The sequence below is a fragment of the Physeter macrocephalus genome, chromosome 11 (genome assembly GCF_002837175.3).
Source record: "Physeter macrocephalus isolate SW-GA chromosome 11, ASM283717v5, whole genome shotgun sequence".
Classification (NCBI taxonomy): Eukaryota; Metazoa; Chordata; class Mammalia; order Artiodactyla; family Physeteridae; genus Physeter; species Physeter macrocephalus.
The window spans coordinates 10,174,600-10,200,292 of record NC_041224.1 but is presented as its reverse complement, the minus strand read 5'-3'; the positions used below and the strand labels follow the sequence as shown (position 1 = coordinate 10,200,292).

Sequence of the window (25,693 nt, the reverse complement as noted above, 5' to 3'; positions counted from 1 at the left end):
CTGCCGGGCCCGTGAGCCCTGGCCGCTGAGCCTGCGCGTCCGGAGCCTGTGCTCCGCAACGGGAGAGGCCACAACAGTGAGAGGCCCGCGTACCGAAAAATAAAAATAAAAATAAAAATAAATAAATGAGAGTACATGTACTTGACTATTTTTAAAGAGTTTGGTAGGGAAGACCAAATTCTCGGAGGAAAAACCCTAAAAGAAAACATTTACCTTTTTGACTACATAAAAATTTTAAACTTCTAAATAGAAAATACAAGCAAAAAATTAAAATAAAAACAACATCCAGGAAAAGTACATGTAAAACATAAGACAGATAATGAGATAATAACCTCATAGTACCTAATGAAATTTTACAAATCAATAAGAAAGCAGATGAACAAAGGACATGAAAAAAAATTTTTTCATGGCCAGTCAATAGCTAAAAAGTATTCATTATGAATTATTAGTAATCAGAAAGTTTTTTGATGTAATCAAAATTAAAATAATGAGAAGGCAATTTTTGCCGATAAAATTGACCAAAAAGAAAAATAGCAATAGTACCCATTATTGTCAAGGGTGGGGTAAATGTATATTTTCTTACACTGTTAATGAGCATATAAATTGATACATTTTCTGGGAGAAAATTTAGTAATATGTATGTATTTTTTTAATTGTAGGAGGTGAAGCTTCTTTTATGCAGCACAGCAGACCCTGTTGGGTTTCACCCTAGATCCATTTGCCCCTCCTTAGTAGTGAACTCCTTATTTTAACTGGGGGCATGGGCACGTGAAATAAAGATTACATTTCCCAGCTTCCCTTGCAGCCAGGCTCAGTGGAGCCAAAGGCCCAGAAAGGGGAGTCCTTAAAGAGAGCTGACAGGTCCTCCTTCCTCCTTTTCTCCTTCCTGCTGGAATACAGTCATGCATCTAACAGCTGGCTTAATTATCTTGGGAAATAATTGCAAAAATTAGAGCAGATAATAAAAGAGCATAGCCCATTGCATTTTTAAAAATCCAAACGTATAGCTTTAGGACATGGATTAATTTTTGGTTTGAAGACCAAAGTAAGAATTTTGAAAATAGAGGATTTTGATTCTAAAATGTTGATTTGCTTTAGAAGGTCATATTTAAATACCCCAAACCAGAGGGAGAGACGAGTCATTACCCAGAACCGAGGAGCACGACGCGAGCGGGTGGCAGCCTCCGTTATTGACCGAGCAGAGGTCTATGAGGGCGCAGACTCTTCCATCACCCTGGTACCCTGATCACAGCAAGAGCAGGGGCATGAAAAGCAACGTCAGGAATATGCAAGAAGAAGAATCCCAATCTGAGAATCAAATATCACAGGAACCAGACCAACCACAGATCTTCCACCATCAAAACAGAAAACGTAAATGTAATGTGTCACAAATAAAGTTCCATAGTTAAGAAAATGGACAGGGACTTCCCTGGCGGCACAATGGATAAGACTCCACACCACCAATACAAGGGGCCTGGGTTCAATCCCTGGTCAGGGAACTAGATGCCGCGTACCTGTCGCAACTAAGAGTTCGCATGCCATGACTAAGGAGCCCGCATGCCACACTAAGAAGCTGGAGAGCCGCAACTAAGGAGCCCACCTGCCGCACCTAAGGAGGCCTGAAGCCACAACTAAGGAGCCCACGAGCCACAACTAAGACCCAGTGTAACCAAATAAATAAATAAAATAATAAATAAATATTAAAAAAAGAAAATGGACGACAGGAATTAGGAGCCTGATTTCAGAAACAACATTCAGGGTTGTTTCTAATGACACAAATAAAACTAAAAAGACAAATGAAACTACTGGGAGACTTAGAAAGTGCTGACACTAAGGAAGTTGACATTTTTTAATTACAGTGACTTTGAAGATCTTGGAGCTGAATTATTCTAAAAGTCCAAAGTACTGTTATTTCATGTGAATAAAACGTACAGGGTTTCAGTTTACCCCTTAGAATTCCCTGAACTCCTTGGATAGTAACTCAGTTTAGATTAGAGAATGGGAGTCATGACTTCTTTCCAGAAGAGAAGGGAAACTCACATGTATGATATGCCTACTATTATGTCTGTTATTTAGTAAATTTTATATGGAAAACATCTCATGAGTTCATTCTATTAATAAATTATCTGTGGGAACAATAGGTCTGTGATCCATAGAGAAAATCTGTCAAGTTCTGCATTATCTCAAGAGGCTATTTCACAGTTTGTAAAGGCTTACTGTTTTCCATTGATATTCAAAATAGGTTTTATTTCTTTCTTATAACATAGCTGAACGAATGTGCCCTGGGCCATAAGTTAAGTAAAACTTTTTGCACTATTCAGTTTGGCTCCTTAGACATAAGTCATATTTACAATGGAACACAAGAGCCTGTTTTCAAACGCACGTTTTGCCTGTAAGGGTATCAGGAAATTTGGTGTAGCACCTGGTGGACAGGGATGACAGTGGTAAGATCCAGGTGTGTTTATACACTCAACAGGTGGAACCACAGAACAACCGCCATTGCTTATCTCACATTCATTGATATCTTCACAGATGTATCCATTTCCTTGCCAGCCTAGAAAAACAGGTTTGAAAAGTCAGCTCTTCAATAGTTAAACACATGAAAACCTGCTTAACTGTGTTAGGAACCACTGATTAAAATGAGATATACTCTACCTATCAGATTGGCAAAAATTGTTTTAAATACTTACGATCAAACTCCAGCAAAGAGGTGGGCACATGGGGTAGTCTTATATGCTGTTAGTCAGAAGTTAAATTAATAAAACCTATCGGGAAAGAGATCTAGGAGTATTCATTTAAAATTTTAAAATATATACCTTTTGACTAACAATTCCACTTCTTAAAACTTATTCTGCAATGATAAAACTGTCGGTACATAAAGATGTAGGTAAGCTGGTATCTACTGCAGCGTTGTTTAATGGGGAAAAAACTCTCAATGGTCGATAGGAGCATAGCTGAAAATATTATGACTCATCTATACCACTGGATGCTAAAAGCTATTTTAATAATATGTGCACACACCTTGAAAGAATTTTCCTTTATGTATTTTAATTGAAAATACCAAATTTTAGAAATATATGCAGAGCTGTGATCCCAGTTTGGGGAAAGAATAGTTTATAAACCTGCATATAGGTCTGTGTGTTTGTATGAGTGAAGGAAAAGGCAGAAGAGGAGAGAACCAGTTGCTAACAGTGGTCTCATCAGGAGAAGGAGCTTGAAGAAGAAAGGGTTTGTCATGTTACTTGAGACACAGCTGTTTTATTCAACTATTGAGTTTTATTGCTCAATTGAAATGATTTAAAATTATAAGAATTTTAAAAACATTTTAAATCCTTTAAAATATTTATTTTCTTTGATCTAAGTAGGAACCCCTTCTAAAAATCTACCTAAGAAAATTATCATATTTGTGGGTGAATAACTGAATGCATAGAAAAAAGCTGGAAGGAAATATGTTCAAACATTAGTGGTGTTTCTGAATGATGCCTAGTTTTTTTTCTGTTGTTTTTTTCGTAATTTTATAGTTTCTTTATATTTTTTAAGAGCATATATTGCTTTGATATTCAGGGAAAACAAAAAGTTTGTGTTTCTCTTTTTCCTCTCCAACAGTAAAAAGAAAAATGTAAGAACACCTTTGCCCAGGTTACACTTTAAATGATTTACTTTTCTGATTTCTCGTTTTTAAAGATTGTCATTGGCAAATTACCTTCAAGAACATGATTATTTGCACATTTCGCTTGCCCCTGAGAACTAAGAAGGAAAACGTCTTGACGTGTTTTCTTCAGTGTCTTTCTAGTTGTACAAGATCTAAACGTGTAAGATGAAGAAAGTCACGAAACCAGACATTGCTAAGTGAACCAACGGGCATGTGAGGTTCCCTGGCAAGAGGGAATAAGGGAGAACTCAGCAGCTCAGCTCTCACCCAGGGCCAAGCAGACCTGGGTTTGGATCCTGACGGAGGCTAAGCTCCTGGATCTCGGGCAAGTTATTTACCTCCTCTGAGGTTCAAGTTCTTATATTTCAAAATGGGAATAACACTAATTCTTACCGTTTCTTGTTTCTGTTGCAGCTGCAGGAATTAGAAATGGCCTAGCACGGTGCCTTAATGACATTCTCATAAGGAAGAGCTGCAGTTATTATATTCTCCTTGGGTTCCGCTTCCTACGCCCAAGGAGTGCAGACGGGCCTTGGAACCTCTCTGGGGTCTGGTCGATGCTTACCAGTGCACCCAGATCAGTGCTCAGCTCACAGCAGGTGCTCTGCAAGCGTGCCTTGAAGGGAGGGTGATGGTCTCACCGTAAGGAGTGAAGCTGTGACGCAAACCCAGGCAGAGGCTCTGAGCCCCGAGCCCACGTTCTCAGGGACCTCCCTGGAGGTTCGGTCTCTGTGGGTCTGTGAGGGAGCTGGACGACCCCATGTGCAGCCAGGCCCCAGGGTCTTCTAACGACACCCCCAGGTCAGGACTACTGGACTCGAGTGAACACAGAGTGCAGTTTGCCCAAGTCTGCGATCACCTGGTTCATATGGAAGGTGGGACCAGAGCACGTGTCTTTTGATCTCAAGTCTAACAAAATGTTTGACCTCCCAAACTCTATGGCTAACCCTGGCCCCGAAATTTGACTCTGGCACACTTTGGGACAAACCCCCCATTTCTTTTGCTGAACTGCTGCAGCGGTAAGAGGGTCTGGAGTGGGGTTTAGTGGATCAGGACATGACACTGGATCGGAAGCCGTCCTGAAAACAGCGCTCTTATCCCTCAGCAGCGGAAGGAACTTGGTTCCGGCGTCTCGCCTGGCTGCCAGGCGTCTCTGGCCGGGTGGGGACACGTCCACGTACCTGCGGGACAGGCGCCACAGTAGAAGGAGCCCGGCGTGTTGAAACACCGCACGAGCGCTGAGCAAGGCGCAGGCCAGAGGCTGCACTCGTCTCTGTCCAGCGTGCAGGCCATGCTGCTCGACGGGGCCGTCCACCCGGCGTCGCAGAGGCAGCTGTACTTGGGCTGGCAGGACGACAAGGGCGCGAAGAAAGGCAGTCAGGCAAAATGAGCACGAAAAGCCTTTGAGAATCTCACCGAGCCCACAGCTGATTTTTCCTCTAACGTTCGTGCCCGCGAGGCCAATCGAGTGGCTTCTCTTTTTCTTCCCATATGATTAAGCATTTAGACCAGACCATGAAAGAAAGAGAAACAGCTTTATTTTAGAATAAGGGAAACCTGTCATTTGCCCCCAGAGATGCCTGGGAAAGGGTAACAACAGTCAAGAGCTGTAAGTCAATATAATTAAAGTCAATCACCGCAGCCTGCTCTGCTTTTAGAGGGAAAAACACCCATGTAGGCACAGACCTTGGAAAATCAATTCTGTTTGTTTCCTTTTTGAAGGTTCCACCCACCGCCACCCCTCCCACCATGGCTGGAAGGGAACCATTTTCCATCACGTGGGCAGAAGAAAATAGAACTAAAAATAAAGACCGGAAGGTCTCCAGCAAGGCCAGGTGGGCCAGGGCTGGGCGACCTTGAAGGCCAGGAATCCAGGTCGCCAGGACCCAGAGCACAGGGGACGCTCAGGGAAGTGGAGTCTGCCGCAGTCACAGGGGCTCAGGGGCCAGAAAATTCCAGACTCCTTACAATTGAATGTTGCAAACACGGGCAGGCCTTTGGGGTTGCCATGTCTTGTCACCGCTACAGCCCACAAGGCCGAGAGAAGGTCATGTCTCACAGCGAGATTCATGGACGAATCATAAAAAAAAATGCTCGGATTTATATAATGAAAGCAACCTCTGGGTCCCGTTGTCTGTTTATTTACAGACAACGGTCACAGCCTTCCTCTTCTGAGGCCGGCTTAAGGGCAGGACGTGGCTCCCCTCTGCGGCCCCACGGGGTCCTGCTTGTACACAGCTTCGCAGAGCGAGGTACTAATAGCCAGGCCTCTGCCGAGGGGCCCCACTCGGGAAGACACCCACCTCTCCAGGCTGCACTCGGACCAGATCCTCGCAGACGCCGTGGACGCAGCGCACCTGGGAACCCCCCTCACAGTCATCGTATCTGGACGCGCACTGGGGGCCGCGGGTCTCGGGCGAGCAGAGGCAACTGTTGGTCACACAGAGCACAACGTCAGGACCTGTTTCTTAGCATCCATAAAAGAAGAGCAGTAATTCCGATTGCAGGTCAGTGATCTTCACGTGGAATCATAAACCGGCAAACCAGATCCACCGGCTGGCGTCTTGGGAGAAAATCACCGTGCTCTTCTTTAAGCGGCAGATTGAGTAGATGTGACATCACCTCAAATATGGGGTGAGAGGGCACGACTACCACTCTAAATTCTTCTGCTATCAGGTCATCAAACAGTGCTTTCAGAGGTCAGCCATCTATAAACTAAGGGGGGATGGAGTTCATCAGGGTGGTAAAGGGAGAGATCATCGCAGCCGTTCAGGGTCCATCCAGCTGGACCCGCCAGGAAGCACAGGTGACCTTGACTGAATGGGTAAATTCCCGAATATTCTCTAGGCTTGCATAACCCCAGGGACAGTGGTATATCCACATCTCAGAGCCTCCGATGACGACGATTATACGACAAGGGCAACACTTCTATCCGTGAGACAGGACGTAACATAGTAACATTTCTTTCATTGTCACGTTGTAACTCACAAGATGTAATGGTCACCTATTACCTAAACTAGCCCTGGGTGTTTTGTCATGAGATTTCAGTTCAGTGATAAACAAGCAAAGTCGTTTTAAGCTATCGTCGTAATCTTAAAGTTGCTGAGTTAGTTTTATATCTGTCCTGCAGCTTCAGAGGGAATGTGGACGGTGTGAGACGGTGGCTGGGGGAAGGGGGGGAGGTAGAGGCATCACAGAGCTACACTTCTTCACGCACGTCTGAGCACCGCTGATGGAGCCAGAGCCCGGCCCGCAGGGCACCGTTTGCCTGACTAGAGCCGCGCTGGCCACTGGGGCCGAGGGCAGAGTCAAGGTACGAGGAGGACCCGTGTGGCCACGGACCGTTAGCTGGTCTCTGAGCGTTCTGGAAAAGGGGCCCCTCCCCCTGGGAAAGAAGCTCTTTTAACGACACGTGCTGAGGCACGAAGAGCTCAGCTGGTGTCCGTGGATAAAAACAGACGTGTGACTGGCAGCGAGGGAAAGGGGAGCTCGCTTGTTGGAGAAGCTCTAGGAGCCACACTCCGGGCACAGAACTCGGTGTAGCCGTGGAAGCCCCAGAAACAGCTGCTGTGGTGGCACCTTCGAGTGGGTTCTAAGGAAGAAAGAGACCAACGAATGTGGCCGGAGATGGAGAGTAAGAGTGTGGTGAACACCGTTCAGGCACTCACAAGTGGGGTGGCCAGACCTAGCAAATAAAGATACAGGATGCCCGGTTTAAAATTTGAATTTCAGAGAAATACTTTTCTGGTATAAGTACGTCCCGTGCAATTTGCAACATCAATATATAATTCTGTAAAACCTGTTCCATTAATAAATTACATTTCTGAGCATTCCAAGGTTGCCTTTCTCATTAAGGTCATAGATTGATAGCAATACATGATTAAACTTAAAAAGAAATTCAATTATTCTTTCCTTACCCATAGCTATTTATCTTCTTCTCGTCTCTCTTTTTCCGTACTCCCCCTCTCATATTCTCTTCCCTTTCCTCTTCACTCTCCCAGCCTTACACAGACTATTCTCTCAGACAATTTCATTAGACTCTTGGAGATGGCAAGACTTCGGACCGTCTCTTGCACACATCTCAGGATCTGATCTAGGTGGCTTCCTGGCCAAAAGTTTATCTTACCAGCACCTCCACCCACCAAAAGAAAATGTTTTTAATCTTTAAACCAACTATTACTAGCTTTCCGAGCCTATGATGTATGAGAAGTCTGAGTATTCAGGGACCCATGGGACAAGACTGCCTCGCTTTAAATCTTGACCCTTCCTGTTAACACTTCACCTTAGACCACGTAATAATAACTGCCTCTGCCTCTGTTTCTTGTAAAATGTAAGTGCCAATCTGTGAACACTGTTTTCACCTTGGGGTCTAAAGGCATTTTCCTGCAGGAAGTGCTCAGGAAACTGTGCATTTATCTTATCACTAAGGGCTTTACTATTGGAAAAGGACTTAGAGAAATTAAAGAAATTAATGAAGAACTTAGAGAATTAATGAAATTAGAGAAGAGCGGCAGTTAAACCCTCTCTCTTCCCTCTCCCTTGCTATTGTCATTTGGAGAAGAGTATATTTTCATCCTACGCACTTCCCTAATGAGCTACAAAGTATACTTCTCTCATTAAGCTTAGATAACATGAGAAGAAGAAAGCATAAGGGCAGGAAGGAAGCCAAATACACGAGCAATTTCCTTACCGTGATCCTCAAAGACAAATATTTTTAATCCCATTTTACTGGCAAGGTTCAAATTGCCCAAGGCACAGAATTAACAATTGGCAGAAGATGAATTAAAACGTAGGTCAGTGTTATTCCTGTACTATTGTTTTCCACATCGCATTCCCCTGTTCTGAAAGGGACAGTTAGTTGAAGACCTTCCATTTGTACATGTCTTTTTAACATAACAGTGTTTGCATGCAAAATGTATATTCTCAAGGTGTCTGGATACACCCTTCAGGAAAAAGAGCAGTGAATTATATGCCTCCCTGAAGAAGTCATTTTGTAACGACCTTCTATTGCTGATTTTGTCCCAGCAGAAAAAAAACTAGGCTTTTCCATCTTCAAAAACGCTGCAAGTGCATTTGGCAATGGAGACGAGGTCACATATATTTTCATGGTCATAGTTTAACTTGCGCTAGGGTCCATGGTTCAATATTAATATAACTGACTAACTAAAAGAGGTAACATGTTTAATACCTAACTACCATCTGAGCTAAAACCAGATGATCCTCCATCATAAGCTCTGCCTGTTTTAGAATCTACCAGTGATAAGAATGGAAATAAGTAAAATAAAATATGATAAACACCATTGTGTTCTTGGAGAAAAAGCAAACTCAACTTTTTTTTTTTTTTTTTTGCCCTATAAAGCCTTCTAGATCTGAGGCTGAAGTACATAACATGCACCATCCATGCGTGGCAAATGTGGATCCCACGGACTGTCAAACCCACAGGCAGCAGGAAACGATAGAGATCACTTCTTCAGAATAAAGAGGCAATAACTGTATTGAGAAGTGGCAAAATATTACCTGTTAGCTGTCTGAGCACTTGGGACAAGACCACGAGCCACAGGAATCGGGGGAAACAGACGATGGTTTTTCTTGCTCTACTGTCATTACTCCAAGAAAGAACTTTTACCAGAAATTTTTCTGTGAAATGGGGCTTCCAGTGAATTAGTATTTGCATAGCGCTTTGTCTTTCAAAGGTCTTTAGAATTAAAAATCATTAATCCCCTTGTCAACAAAGACTCCTTTGTCTCCCTCAAGTAAGTGGGCCCTAAGAGTCAGAGACGGAAGAAGGCTGCAAATTCAGAGCAAACCCTGCTCACCACAGACACATGTCTGCACATCCAGATTATTCGACAGGGTCTCAAGTTTGCCTTCATCAACTGCCCACAGAAGTTTCCATTAGGGGTTGCTAGTCTCAGGGAAGCTAGTGATTAACAAGGATTCCACCTCACGTAATTAGTAGAACTCGAGAAAATATCTGAAGGATCTTTGTTTCATTCCACACAGATCCCACAAAGCAAGCATTTAATCTTATGCTCATGTACGTTTTTCGATATGCTCTTTTATTCCTTCAAAAGGACTTCATCATAGGCCTGAATGAGAGTATTTAGGTCATAGATAATCAGCTGGAATTCATGAGGCTTCATAAACCATCCCCACAGCAAGAAGAAGCCAGACTGAAGTGCCGTGTTCCCTAGCGTCCTCCAGCAAATCTATGAAGGGCAGAAACTAGAAACCAAAACCACTCCCAGGGTCAGCACGATCAGTCCTTGGGCTTTCTTTGACAGGACGGCGCAAGAGAAGATAATTCAGTGCTGCCCTATCGAGTTGACTCTGCCATTTAGGCAGCTCTCAACAAATACAACGGCCCTCCCTCCCTCTCTCCTTCCCTCCCTCTCTCCTCTCTCTCTCTCCTTCACTCTCTCCTTCTCTTTTGTATCTGGAAAAATTAACCTCTGACATGCAGCAAATACTCGTGTTAACATTTTTCTTTGCTTTTCCATTTTGCAGGGGTAAAAATACAAATTTGTCCTGGGGGGAGGAAACGATTTTGGCTTGGCCTGTGGGCCTCTCCTCCCTGCTGCACACGTTTGCTACCGTGTTGACTTGCGAGACTCCAGCAGACACAGTGATGATAACGGGAGACCGAGAGCGAGAACCAGTCTCCAGGACATTCCTCAGCGACAGGCAGGCGGGGACCATTAGTGCTAGGAGTCACTTGCCGCCGATACCTGCAAGCAGCAATTTTCATTGATAAATGCCCATAAACAGAAATGAGGAGATAATGCTTTCAAGGCAACGAAAGAGCAGGCCTGCATTCTGGATCTGGCCCAAGCCTGAATGTTTATAAAAGCAGGGATCAGGGGGTTCCTTTAAACGAGAAGCAAAATCACAGGCGGTACAATGCGCATATGCCATTTACACTCACAGACACATCCATCAGAAGTCTGAATGAGTTAAGTCTGTAACTTGCAATGAGCAAAAATTTTTAAGATCAGGTCAAAAGAACAAAAGGCCCAACTAAATGAAAAAGAGGAAGACTGTGGTTGCTTTTTGAGAAGATAGTGCGTTAACAGATGACAAGGCCAAAACCAAAATTACTGTGCTCATTTCTGCCGGAAAGGTCAGAATGGATTGTTACAAGGGAACTGAAGAACAAGACATCAGGATACTAGCGAGAGAGTAAATAATTGCTCTTTACTCCAGTGAGGTCACACCCAGAGATTTTTGTCATAACAGAACCAATTTCTTTACCTTTTGAGAATCACAGAATATAGGAGATCCACCAAACTATAGGGAAAGATAATGTCTAGAGGTTTGAGGTTTTTTTTAAAGTGATTTTTAAGAAACGACAGAAACAGTTTGACATTGAGCTGCCATACCTTTTTGGACTTGATTATTTAACGAGATAGTGCATCAGCCAGTGTAGCTTTAAAGACCAATATTCCTAGAGTTTGATGGGAACACGGACGCATCGGGATGCCCAAGTCGGCTCTGTAAGGGAAGGAAGTTTTCCTGCAGAGGCGGGTGCCTGAGTGGAGCAGGACACTGATATGATATATGATATGATATGATAAACACCATTGTGTAGACGAGCCATGTGACAGAGGGAATCAGAAGAGAAGATGGGGAGGCCTGACGATTGTGGTGAGGGCCGGTGGCTCACTGAAGAAAGACAGTGAGCGTTAACCGTGTGAAGAAAACCTCAGTTCAATCTCTGCTCTGGTTACGGCTGACACCGCGCTTAGCGCTTGAATGGAGATGTCCTGATGTCATCTATCAGCTCTCTACTCTGTGGAATGAGGGCAGCAGGGGCTCGCTGGTATGGCGGGGAGGGGGGGGGTCCCTCCCGGCGGGGGGGGGTCCCTCCCTCTTCTAGTAAGGCTCCTCAGTGGCTGCCGCTTTGATGCTCGGACTCCTACTAAGCCTTCAGCCTCATCTTGCCCCGGGCCACCCGCACCCTACCCCAGCCTTGGTGGCCTCCTTCCCGTTCCTCAGAGATTCCAGAGAAAGGATTTCTTCGTGGGGTGAGAGCTGAGGTCACACAAGCTTTTTTCCATCTAAGTAAATAGCCACGTGCATGTTAAATAAGCACCACGTGACTTCGCCAGGGAGCGCCTAATTTTGCTGGTAATACAGATACTTAATCTTGGACACTTTTAACCAGGGGATGTCTTAGCCCTTCAAAAACACACCCTAATATATTTTTTAAAAAACCAAAAAAACAGGCAAAAGTGACAGTCAGTTTTGAGCTGAAGCTTTAGGAGACTTTACATATTTCTGTTTAACTCTCTGGGGGCTTTTGACCTTGGCCACGAGGAGGACATTTCTCAGGCAGCTGGGACACCTCCAGCCCACGCCTGAGAATGAGACATGCACACCAAACCTAAATGAGGTGGAGCCACCGTGGCTAATATGCAGACCTGTGAGTATGAAAAATAAATACTTATTGGCTTAAAAAAAAAGAAAGAAAAGAAAAAAGTTACCTGTAACTTCCTGCTGTATTTATACACGTGGCTCCATTCTGGCAGCCCAAGGGTGTTCCTGCGTAAATCTCACATTCGTTAACGTCAACGGAGCACAGAGGACCCTGCGTTCAGACAAAGAACAAAGTCCGGTGTCGCAGGTCACAGAGGCATCCGGGGCCAGTCTTCACAGGATACGTTGAAGGATTTAAACACGGACAGTAAAGAAATCCTCGGTCAAGCCAAATACATTAAAATTGAGACTGATCTCCAGTCACCCTTCCTCTGGAACTCAGGTCTCGCCCAACAGAGACAAAGAGCTCTCCGCACATCACACCAGTCACACGAGAAGAATCCCTACACAGACTAACCCTCGTTTCACTACGGAGCTCTGCCTGGGAACAGTCACATAATTTCTTTTTAATGCACGTGTCGGGAACATTTTCATCATTAATAGAAAAGGGCAGGAAAATGTACAGGTTAGATCAAGGTTTGTTTACTACTTTCAAGGCTGAACAATTTAAGTTCATGCTAGCCAGAATAGCATGCAGTGTCCAATCCAGTGAACCCTCCTTAAGATGGCTTAGTATTCAGTGGGTGATAGAATCATGCCCGGCGCCGTTTGGATTTTGGCGTACGTGGTGTCATTCATTCTGATTCAGGAGACCACAGAATCCTAGAAACCTTGGAGGGAGAATTAAATATGTCTGAAGGACTCCAAGGAAACCACCGATGCTGACTCACCATCATTCTTAACCAAAGACCAAGTGACTCACCTTCCACTGTGAGGGACAGATGCAAAAAAAGGAATCCTGGAGACTGAGGCAGGTTCCGCCGTGCTGGCACGGATTGCTGCCGCAGACCTTTCTGTCATGTGTCTGAAACAAAGACCGGATGGTCAGTGAGACGATCGTGCTTTCCGTGTTTCAGCGCAGGAATGTATATAGAACCACATTCTTCTCCTGACCAACGGAGGGTCTTCCTCCAGACTTTAAATCCATTACTTAAATTCTTCTTCGTATCAACTCTCTTATGAAAAGACGAAGCGTTTGATATCATCAGTCCTATTGCTATGCCTGCGCTATTAACAGGCATGTAACCAGGGATGGGATGAGGCATGAGTGACAGGCGAGGATTCTCACTCTACTCTTTGCAAAAGCATTTGTTCACCTGACAAATGTACGTTGCTAGACGAGGGTCAAGATTTCAGGTGTGGGAGTCACACGGACATTCCTCTCGTTCCGGTTCTTTTGCTGTTGTTCTTATCTTTGGTACCTCCAGATAAGCATTTGAAATATGATCATCTTTTGCTGCCACCCCTCCTCCCCTGGGTTAAGATAACTGAACGCTTTTCACTCCAAGACCCTTTATCGGAAATGTGGCCTGTGGTTTAGATACACCCTCCAGTCTCGTGCTCACATGACCGCTTTCAGGCCAGAGTCACAGACAGACCTGCCTTTGTCTATAGAACCTGGGGAATCTTACCCTATGTCAGCTACCCGTTCCAGTCTTGTAAGATTTGTAATGCCTTTGAGGGCAGAGGAGACTTCTTTAGAGAGGACAAGTGATTATGCAACGAAAACTATCCCATTAATTTCACCTAATCTTTGTCTAATTCTGTTTAAAAAATTAAAATAGGGGCCAATTATTCTTCACGTTTAAAAAAAATATTTGGTGACTCAGAGAGAAAATGAAGTCTGCTCCTTCCGTTTGCAGATGAAACTGAGAGCAGAGGATGGCAGGCTGACTCAGCACCATTTACTGCAAAGCCCAATCTCTCTCCACCTTTGTAATGGTGGACGGCTAAACTTAGAGTCAGAGGACTTCACGTGCGCAGTGACCTTCCTCTCTCTGAGGCTCACTTTGCTTCACCTGTGTCCTGGGAAGCATGACTTGTGATGAGAATTAAATGAACTTATTTACAAAACAGAGAGTCACAGATGTAGAAAACAATCTTACGGTTACCAGGAGGAAAAGGTGGGGGGAGGGATAAATTGGGAGATTGGGAGGGACATAGACACACTACTATATAGAAAACAGATAACTAATAAGGACCTACCGTAGAGCACAGGGAACTCTCTCAGTACTCTGTCATGGCCTATATGGGAAAAGAATCTAAAAAGGAGTGGATATATGTATATGCATAACTGATTCACTTTGCTGTACAGCAGAGATTAACACAACATTGTAAATCAACTATACTCCAATAAAAATTTTTTTTAATTGTGATGAGAATTAAATCATGGGAAAAGCAAAGCCCTTGATATTGATTCTCCATCCACCTTAAGATAAGAATACCGGCTCCATCAATGATGCCAGTGTATTTTCAATGAAAGATGTTGGCTATCTAGTAGTTACAGGACTTACCTGCTGTAACCTTTGAAATTTTCTCTCAAGATCCATGAGCTAGCAGTGGGGAGGAGAAAACATCTGTTAGCTGGTTCAAAGGCGTGTCATATATAATGTTATCCTGTGACATATTTTCCTAATACCTTCTGCTGGGGACTTACTTTATCTGTTTGTTCCTTTTCTTATTGCCTTTTCCCTCCTCTTTACTCTCCCCTCCAGGCTTCCCTTCCTTCCTACTCTCTTCCGTGACATGCATTTTTTTTTTAAGAAGTACAACCCAATGATATGTTGTTTCATTGATTCTCTGTGCATGGTGACTCTGGGAATTTTCCTAAGTGACACTGATCCATCCACCTTGTGCTATCAGCACGTGAACAAAGCCGACTTAAACCACAATCTCTGGTCACAGCATTTCCAACCACGGTCCATCACCACCTCTACACCCTCTACTAGAGCTGGGTCATTTAACCGAAAAGCCCATGATCACAACACTACATTTCTAAAGAGGATACAAATTTGCTATATCTTCTGAAAAAGAATTATTTACAAAGTTGAATTAAGGAGAACCCATTTGCTCTGAGGATGTGGAGGTCAGACTCACCTTGGAATCAAGCTGGTGGATTTGAGTAGAAATATTCTGAGGCAGACCAATTGCACCTCTTCTTAAGTTCGTAATATCATCTTTGTTTTTCTGGATCTAATTTGAAAAAGGAGGATAAGAAAAAGGAGGAGGAAGAGAATGCTAGTGAAAAAATCATGTATATAAGAATAAAATTTTTAAAATTTGAGTAGTATTCTATTTTAAGCCCTGAGATCTTGCCCATTATTAGAAAAACCAGAACAATGCCACATATAATAAACATTGGACTAAAATAGCCGTGGCATAATTCCATTTACCCTTTCAGTAACAACATATCAAGGAATTTTCCACTTGCATATTTTCCCATAATAACACTTTAGAATGCATGGAAAGAGGCCTGGCTTGGAATGAGACTGTTCAGGTTTTAAATCTTGGCTCAGCCATTTAATGTATGTCCTTGGACATGTTGCTGCAGAGTTCCTCTACTTCCCTTGCTGAAGGGGTAATCATAACACCAACCTCATAGGGCAGCTGTGAGGGTTAGATGAGACAACGCACATAAAGTGCTGAGCACAGTGGATAGCCCATAATAAGCTCTAAATACCAACTTCGAACGTTATGACTGATAGGCCTGCATGATGTAGAAAATAATGAGCACTGAAAACATTCAATAAGACAGGAGAACAACTGGCCGATTCTGTTGCGCGGAAAAAGTAAACTGGTCACATCTACCCCTTTCCATGGTCCCCCTCTATCCTTGGTCCCCTTGTAAAGAGGCCCCGCTATCACCCTCTGCACCTTCTGTGGACTAGAGTAAATAAGCCTACACAGTGAGCCACTTCCTGCCAGAGTTATTACCTGTACCCCTCATTAACCCTAGGGCATTGTTCTTTACGAGGACTTGTTTCACCTCCGATTATGTTCCCTGTGCTAAAGATTCAAAGTACAGATTAACACAGGCCTCTTTCTCACACCAGTCAGAATGGGCATCATCAGAAAATCTACAAACAGCAAATGCTGGAGAGGCTGTGGAGAAAAGGGCACCCTCTTGCACTGTTGGTGGGAATGTAGATTGATACAGCCACTATGGAGAACAGGATGGAGGTTCCTTAAAAAACTAAAAATAGAGCTACCATACAACCCAGCAATGCCACTACTGGGCATATACCCCGAGAAAACCATAATTCAAAAAGACACATGCACCCCAATGTTCACTGCAGCACTATTTACAATAGCCAGGTCATGGAAGCAACCTAAATGCCCAATGACAGACAAATGGATAAAGAAGATGTGGTACATATATACGATGGAATATTACTCAGCCGTAAGAAGGAACAAAATTGCGTCGTTTGTAGAGATGTGGATGGACCTAGAGACTGTCATACACAGTGAAGTATGTCAGAAAGAGAAAAATAAATATTATATATTAACTCATATATGTGGAATCTAGAAAAATGGTACAGATGAACTGGTTTGCAAGGCAGATATAGAGACACAGATGTAGGGAACAAACGTACGGACGCCAAGGGGGGAAAGTGGTGGGGGGCGGGGTGAACTGGGAGATTGGGATTGACATGTATGCACTAATATGTATAAAATAGATAACTAATAAGAACCTGCTGTATAAAAAATAATAATAAATTTTTTTAAAAAAACATAGGCCTGTTCAATCAAGTAACCATATACAAATATACAAAACTACTTCAATGCATTTCCAGTGTATTACCTGGTGTAAACATTCGCCAACGTCTTCATCATTTAATTTAATTTTTCCCAGGGATCCAGTTCTAAATTCAATGTTTTGAGCTGATCCAGTAAGAAACACTAAGTTTCCCCTCTCTGCAGTCATCCGAGGCCTGCATAATCCAAGCCAGAGAATGTATCGGTAATTATGGCATATAGTTTTTAAGTCTAAAGAACAAAGTTTCTCACCGAATAACTACAGACTGCATACACCTTTGCTATGCGGTCAACTCAACTAAATTCTCCCTGCTCATCTGCCATTTCTTCCTTTGCAAATTTCCCGGAGATATCCCCTAGTAATTGTATGCTTGCCTAATTTGCAAAATGATAAATGAAAAGTTTGTGTATAAAAAGATACTTCTATACATCAATACAACTGTTTTTCCCGATCTGTTTTTAACATCATTGTTTTCCTCAAGAAAAATTACACCTTTGCTTCCCTGGTGATTCGTGAAAACTGATGAGGAACCACCCTAGTCCATCAGCAGAAATAATCCACGTGTCTACTTACTGTTGGAGGTCAGTATTTCTTTTTAGTCTCTGCAGTGCAAGTCCTCCACCTTCACCATATGATTCAGCAAATGTCAATAAAATAACCAAACTCCAAAGAAAAAGTGAGGACATCTTCCTCACCAACCTCCCAGGTTGTCAGGTAGGAGGGAGGCCGCTCTACCCAACTGAGTGTGGCAGTTTGGAGAAAGCAAACCAGGCAGGTGTACTTTGACCAGTGGAATGTCCTGCAGTTTTCAGATCTTCCTTCTTTGCCCTAGAAGGCTACATTAGTTCTTCTTCCTGAGGGATGTAAATGATCTTAGATCTTCAGTACTCTTCAACTTGTGAGAGGTCAAAATCTACTTCTAAGTGATGCACAACTTAATCATTATCTGCTCGACCTTTGAAATGGTAAGAAATTGCTTTGGAAACATCCACTAAAACAATTCTTGCTTAAGAAGTAGCCACCTTTCAACAAATGCTTCTGGGAAAATTGGATATCCACATGCAAAAGAATAAAGTTGTCCCCTGACTTTATAGTATATAGAAAAATTAACTCAAAATGAGCCAAATACCTAAATATAGGAGGTAAAACCATAACATTCTTAGGAAAAAACATAGGGGGAAGCTTCATCGCATTGGATTCCGCAATGATCTCTTTGATGTGACTCCAAGAGCACAAGCCACAAAAGAGAAAAAGAATGGATAAGTTGGACTACTTCAGAATGAGAAGCTTTTGTATATTAAAGGCCACTATCAACAGAGTGAAAAGGCAACTCAAAGAATGGGGAAGGGGCTTCCCTGGTGGCGCAGCGGTTGGGAGTCCGCCTGCCGATGCAGGGGACGCGGGTTCGTGCCCCGGTCCGGGAGGATCCCACGTGCCGCGGAGCGACTGGGCCCGCGAGCCACGGCCGCTGAGCCTGCGCGTCCGGAGCCTGTGCTCCGCAACGGGAGAGGCCGCAACAGTGAGAGGCCCGCGTACCGCAAAAAACAACGGGAGAGGCCGCAGCAGTGAGAGGCCCGCGTACCGCAAAAAAAAAAAAAAAAAAATAGAATGGGGAAAAATTTGCGAATCATATATAAGATAAGAGGTTAATATGCAGAATAGGTAAAGAACTCCTACAACTCAACAGCAAAAACCATTCAAGAAATGGGCAAAGAAAATCGACATTTCTTCAGAGGAGATATTCAAATAGCCAAACAACACATGAAAAGATGCCCAACATCACTAATCACCAGGGCAATACAAATCAGAACCACAATGAGACACCACTGCACACTCATAGGATGGCTACTATCAAACAAAAGCAGAAAATAGCAAGTACTGGGTGACGATGGGAAAAAATCGGAACCTTTGTACACTGTTGGTGAGAATGTAAAATGGTACAGTTACTGTAAAACAGTGGCAGTTGCTGAAAAAATGCAACGTAGGATTGCCATAGGATCCAGGAATTCTACTTCTGGGTATATACACGAAAGAATGGAAAACAGGGACTCAAAGAGATATTTGTACAACTATGTTCATAGCAGCATTACATGGAAGCAAGCCAAGTGTTCACTGACCGATATGAATGGAAAAACAAAATGTGTTGCATGCCTATCATGGAATATTATTCAGCCTTAAGAAGGAAGGAAACTCTGACACATGCTACAATGTTGATCAACGTTGAAGACATTATGCTAAGTGAAATAAGCCAATCACAAAAGGCCAAATACTGCATGATTCCACTCATATGAAGAACCTAAAGTAGTCAGATGTATAGAGACAGAAAGTAGAATGGTGGTTTCCAGAGATGCGGGGTAGGGAGAATGGTAAGTTATTGTTTAATGGGTACAGAGTTTCACTTTGGAAAGATGGAAAAAAGTTCTGGAGATAGATAGTGGTGATGGCTGCACAGCAATGTGAAGGTGTGTAATACCATTGAACTTAAAAATTACTCCCTTAAATAGGCTCTGCAACTTGATATTATGGAGAGATGTAACACTGTTTTACACCTGTTCTATTCAACCACAAGAACAAAACTAGCAAAACTAGCTGGCAAGCTGCTATTTTCTTGAGGTGATACTGAAGTCAACTGATGAGTTTTTTGTTATTCTGTTATTCGTTTTAAGAAGCAGGTGTCCTACAACAACGTATTTCAAGTTGAATACATTTTTTCAAAGTTTCATTAGTTCAAGCTTTGTTTAAAAGCTTAACAGTTTGGTACGGGGGCGGGGGGTGGAGGGAAATCTTGGAGGGAAATCTTGTCTTCGTGAAATATTTGTCAACTTTTAGAATAGGATAAAATAGGATGGGTTAGAATCCTCCAACACAAAGGACAATTCTAACTCTGAGCTTTGAACATAACTATTTTCATGATTCTATTTTCTTAAAGGTTACTTGCACTCGGCAAATTTGTTAAGTGCAATAAAAGATGTCTCCAGCATGATTTCAATAAGAACTTCCTTTTTTTTGACAGAATTTTCCTGTGTTACTAATGTGTTTTTTATTATTAAACAAAGTAAAGATAATTTCTCTGCTCCCAATCTAGCCATCCAATTCCTAATTGTCCCTCATGCTAGAAGGAAAAGAAAGAAATATGCTTTCAAGGTCTGACTGACTTTGGAATGACGAGTTAGGGAATTTTACATCCAGCCCACCTGCTCAACTCTAGCTGAGATCAATAGACAAGTCAGACAGTCTGCACATGATTCGGTGGAAGCAATATAAAAATCAGTCGCTGTTTCCACACCATTATCACTCATCCTTTTTACCTGCCTTATTTGGAATTTCTTCAGCAAAGACAAATTAAGATAGTTTTAGAATCCATGACCTCAGACTTAGAAGGTGAATATTCTCCTCTCTCCTTTTCCCAGAGTAAATGTTCTATTGACCTGAAACCCTGTCCTTCATTGGCTGGCAAAGCTACCATTTCCTCCCTAATTCAGAATGCATTCCACAAAGATTCTTCATGTGCCCTTTACATATTAGCCATTCTACAAAATGATAGGCATACAAAGTGGAATACGTTGCGGATTTTCCCCTCCAAAGTCAGGTCTAGGGAAGATCATTCACGTGGGTTCAAAATCCAGCTCCATCACTTTCTGACCATGTGGCCCTGTTTCTTCATCAGCAGAAAGATAATAGTAACAGCACTGAAGGCAGACAAAATGTTTAACTCATCCGCTCTTTGGCATTTGATAAGTGTCCACGAAATGTAAACTGCGGTTATCATGTAAATAAGTATAACCCTCCTTCCTCTCCTACACTTGAACTTGGGTTTCTTAAAGCAAGAAATGATAGAAGAATCCACAGGTGACTTAAAAACCATGGGCACCAGGAATATCAGGGGTGTCTAATCTCCCCTTTTATGGAAGAGGATTCCAGAACAGAGACATGCATTGAGGACTCTGAGTGAGGAGGGGGACATCTGACCTGCAGCTGGATACGTGAGGCAGAAGTAAACCGGTGTCCGAGAACCAGGCAAGGAGGTGCCAAGAAGCAGGGAAGAACTCCACACGATGGGCGGAAAGCAAGATTAGATTTAAATCCTAGAGTCTCCAAGAGCAGGCAACCCAAAGGGAGCAAACTCTTCCTCGAGATGGAGCTGAGAAAACGGAGAAAGGGAGGGTTTGCTCTAGGAGCTGCTCCATGGGAGGGGACCGAGTGTGAGAGCACACCTAAGAAAGCCGTAATACATGGGTTTTTTGCATTCATTAAAATAAAGTTATTAATTCGGAACACTAATAATATCCATGATAGTTACACATCTTAAGTTTGTCAAGAGGTCTGTTGCACTCTTGGTTTCCAGCCTTTGGCATCTACGACAAGGTGCGTGCCAATGTGTTTTGCTTTGTTGCAGATGTTACACATGGTACGTGGAGTTAGGGTTTTTTCTGCTTCTCCATCTGCACCGGCAGTGTGTTACTAATCAATAATGCATGGCCCGCTGACCTGGGCCCCCAACCCTGCCCCCTGGTGTCACCTTCCTCCCTCCCAGCTTCTTAGCTCTTCTTACAGAAGTATCAGCTCCCTTCTCTTCCTCCTTCCCTCCTTACGAAAAAGAATCAGAATTATCTTCTCCTGTCTTCTTCCTTGAACTTTACTAAGACATCTTTGTACAGCCCTTGCTTCTTCTGTACCATTCACTTCGCCTCCTTTTTCTACCTGAATCCTCAGCTCCCACCATGTCTAATATCCCCAACACAATGCACAAATGAAATTCATGAGTGACTCATAATTCACAAAGGAAAATTCTGTGGCCGTCGAAAGTATATATGAAAGTAAATTCCAGTATACTAGAAGTTCACATGAGGGGAATTGCTGGGTAAGAAGGCATCACTGTAATCAGAACGTTGATAAGGGCCAAAACAAAAACACAACAAAAGCAGTAGAGAACAGAATTACCTCTGCCTGGGAAGGGCAATGCAGGCTTCCCAAGAGCCAGCTGAGTCTTACAGAATGTATAGGAGTTCTCCAGGCAAAGTAGGGCGATTGGGAGTTTCAGACAGAGAAAATGGCACATCCAAAGCTTTCCAACTACAAAAGAGCTAAACGTGGCTGCAACGGTGTGTGTTTGTGGGAGATGCAATTTTTTAAAGGGAAAGGAAGTCAGGTCCAGAAGGACCAGGAAATGTTATTTTAATGAGTTTAGATATTATTTTATTTTCAAATAATGGAGGATTATGAGGGTATTTTAGATGGGAGGTCATGTTTGCCTTTTACAAGCATCCCTGCAGAACCAAGCCTCAGACCCAGAGGTAGTGAGGAAGTTGTGGTACAGCTAAGGTGTGACCTGGGGAGGCCTTGTTTGCGGCAGTGGCAGAGAGAGCAGGAGACAGTGAGAGAGGTACTTAGGAAACAGGATCTGCAGAAAAATAGATTTTGGGGCAGTTAAGAGAGAGGAGGGAAGTGATGCTCAGGTTCCTTGCTTGAGAAATTGGAAGGATAGAGGTGTCAATCTTTGAATAAGACAGAATAATTAAGGGAAGGAGGTTCTGGAGAAAAGATAAGAGTTCAGATTTGGGTGCACAGAGATCTGAGGAATATTCACCTCCCCACCCGCTCCCCCCCGCCCTGCCCCGCCGCCTCAAGGCCCCACTCTGCAAATGGTTTAGATATCAGCGGTGGGCGTAAGGAAGATCCAGAGATGGCCCAGACCACAGCCTTGCTACTCAAAGTGTGGTCCAGGGACCCAGCACAGACTTTACCCAGGAGCTTGTCAGAAATGCAAAAATCTCAGGTTCAACCTCAGACCTACAGAATCCACATCTACATTTTACAAAGACCCTTTCTTCCTGACCAAGGGTGTGAAGGCACCTTCACTCCAGAAGAGAATCACATGGTCTCCGCAAGTGCATCTGTATTTCTATTTTTCTATTTTTTCTTAGATTGGTCTCCTAATTTTCCATAACTTCCTTTCCTATTCCTATTTCTTTATCTTCTTTTGTTCTACTGAGGAATCTTTGTTATTTATCTTTTAAAATGTATATTGATTTTTAAAATTTTTGGCATTATAGTTTTAATTTCAAAAACTCATTCTTATTTTGTGTTGTAACATCTTCTCCTATTACTCTAAAAATATTATAGCTGCTTTTTGAAGTTTACTGCATGGTCTCTGATTTCTCTAAGTTCTTCTTCTTCTGTTTGCTTGTTTAGATCTTTCTATTTCATATCAGAGGCTCTCCTCAAATACCTATTTATCCTATGTGTTCATTTAAATATAAGAATAAGACACTAAAGAGTGGATGATAAGCTCTGTGTGATGGACGGTGTTCGTAACTAGCAGACTTTATCACGGGTGGTTGAATGGCAAGCTGACAGTTCCATTGGGGGAACACCAACTGTCAATTTTTGAAGATATTTTTTCCCCTGGGGACATATAATTTCTTCAGAAAAAAAAATACACCAGTTTTCTACCTGGATAAGGAAAGTTTGCTGGAAATTTTAATGCTAAGTGTGTAGACTTTATTTAGCCCCTTGTTTTCCATCTTTTTTTCCAAATTCTTGGAGAGCACCTCAATTCTGTATTAATATAACCCCTATAACTTATTTTATATACCAAGGTTTACTTTTCATTCCTACTAGTTTCATCTAAATCCCATGGTTTTACAGTCTTGATAAGCGTTTACTGCAGACATATGACATCCTCAACAATGAGGGAAATTCAAAGAAGTAAAAGTCATGACTTTCTCTGGCTTGCAATAAAGGCATATGTACAAATCTAGAGCACTGTGATAAGGCAACATTATAAAGATGGGTAAGACACACGAGACAAAATGCATACTAACGTGCTTTTAGGAAAACAGCATGAACCGAACTGAAAAAGAGGTCCTAAACCCAGTCTGGACATACTGTAGTGGTTCTGCAAATCCAGGAGGGTCATTTTGGAGAGAGGTGGTTGGGTAAAATTGGCAGCATTGATGAAGGGCCTTAAGTGGCCGGTTGAAGAATTTTGATTTAATTTTTTTATTTAATGGGCAGCTGCTCTTGTATCTTGAGTTAAATAATCCTTACGTGAAATTTCCAGTAGGCCAGCTGAACTTATCTGGAGGGCTGGATCAGTGTAGGAGTCAAGAGAATAGGGAGAGAGGGTTGACATGAAGAGGTGCCTTGGAGGAAGAATGGCAAGATTCTCATACCCTATATTCTAGCTCCCATCTCATTTTATAGCTTCAATGTGGCTTTGGTGCTTTCTTTGGTCCCTTTTCATTTTTACATCAGTTTAAAACAGAATACTGTAGAATTAATCTGTGTTTTTAGTCATTCATGGAAACATCTGTGAATATAATGATCTCTCTCAACCTTTATGACACTTAACTCATTCTCTTTTTCAGGGAACTCACATTGCTTGAAAGGTACATTTACATATGCCAGTTTTTGTGATTTTCTACACAATGTCTGAACAATACAATATTGTTCCAACTGTCTATTCATTTTCCATGAAGGATCACATAAAATAATTATGGAAATTGATGTAAGTTTAAAACTATGGAAATTGATGTAAGTTTAAAACTATTCATTTGCTCATTTCATGGAAAATGCATTACCTCCTAGTAAATTACCAAATCCACTACTGCGATAAACTGACCTTTTTGAATGCAGTGTGGTCTTGACTCAGGGAACACAATCCAGACGTTTGTTCTCCATGCTCATTACTACAATGATTGCAATTATCCTTCAGTAGAATGAAAAAGCATTATGGGTTAATCATTACCATTTGAATAATTCAGGTTTGGCAGAGATTTTCCTGAGGAGGTAGATCTTGTTATTCATTATTGAGAGTTTGGAGGACTTTTTTGCTTTTCTTTTTCAGATTTTTTTTTAAGTACAATAATCCTTACATAAACAAAGAGGATATAATCAGAAAATTTATATCCAGAGGGAGGAATGTAACAGAGGAACAGAGCTTCACATAAGGAATAGAGGTTGCTAATGGCATATATACAAACACACACACAGCGTCTGTGTACTGGGGAGTCTTGTGTCATTGTGAAACAGGGACTGGTTAAGGACAGAGCACACAGCAGAGGGCATACATTGCTAGAATTCATGGCTCCAAAAGCCAGGGGGGGACACAGTACAGCTTTCTCCACCTCCCACAGCTCAGGACCCCAGGACTCCAGCACTTCTGCTGGATGAATCGAAGCTTGATTTCCATGAAGGTGTGAAGCCATAAAGCGGAGGTTATCTTTGATGAGGACCACGGGTAAACCCACCTGACATCCCTTTCCAAAGTAACCTAAAAAGAACAAAATAAGTTTTCTACTCTGTGACTCCTAAAATTCCCTGAACAAGGCAATGAAGTGAAAGATTTAGACACCTTTCATACTATAATCAAAGAAAATGCCGGGTTGTATTAACACAATCATGTAAGTGATTGTAGCCATGTAGGGGCAAACAGTGGCTACTCTAATCTTTTGAAAAGGGGGGAATGCATTTTTGTAACCGTATTTTGTATTTGATGAGAGGAAGAGAGCAACTGAAAATTCACCACTGCGGGGGATGCGGGGGAGGGAAGGAACACGAGTTTAGGGATACCCTGAGAAAACCGTAATTCAAAAAGGGACATGCACCCCAATGTTCACTGCAGCTCTATTCACAATAGCCAGGACACGGAAGCAACCCAAGTGTCCATCAACAGATGAATGGCTAAAGAAGATGTGGCACATATATACAAGGGAATATTACTCAGCCATAAAAAGAAACAAAACTGAGTTATTTGCAGTGAGGTGGATGGACCTAGAGACTGTCATACAGAGTGAAGTAAGTCAGAAAGAGAAAAACAAATACCGTATGCTAACACATATATATGGAATCTAAAAAAAAAAAAAATTTGCTGATGAACCCAGGGGCAGGATAGGAATAAAGACACAGACATAGAGAATGGACTTGAGGACATGGGGAGGGGGAAGTGTAAGCTGGGACGAAGTGAG

The 25,693-nt window shown here is 42.6% G+C and overlaps 1 protein-coding gene across 1 annotated transcript in view; it reads right to left on the bottom strand.

Annotated features, from left to right (window-relative positions):
• Positions 1–17,689, bottom strand: part of CUBN (cubilin) — a 272,915-nt gene extending 255,226 nt beyond the window's left edge. Inside the window, exons 1-10 of the mRNA XM_007118498.4 lie at positions 17,298–17,689; positions 16,770–16,899; positions 15,065–15,160; positions 14,482–14,520; positions 12,891–12,992; positions 12,136–12,239; positions 5,956–6,082; positions 4,834–4,996; positions 2,423–2,554; positions 1,147–1,242 (exon numbers count right to left, since the gene is read on the bottom strand). Of these exons, the coding sequence (XP_007118560.2) occupies positions 1,147–1,242; positions 2,423–2,554; positions 4,834–4,996; positions 5,956–6,082; positions 12,136–12,239; positions 12,891–12,992; positions 14,482–14,520; positions 15,065–15,160; positions 16,770–16,899; positions 17,298–17,410 (1,102 nt within the window). The 5' untranslated portion in view covers positions 17,411–17,689. The remainder of the gene's footprint in view (positions 1–1,146; positions 1,243–2,422; positions 2,555–4,833; positions 4,997–5,955; positions 6,083–12,135; positions 12,240–12,890; positions 12,993–14,481; positions 14,521–15,064; positions 15,161–16,769; positions 16,900–17,297) is intronic.
• Between the last annotated feature and the right edge of the window lie 8,004 nt (positions 17,690–25,693).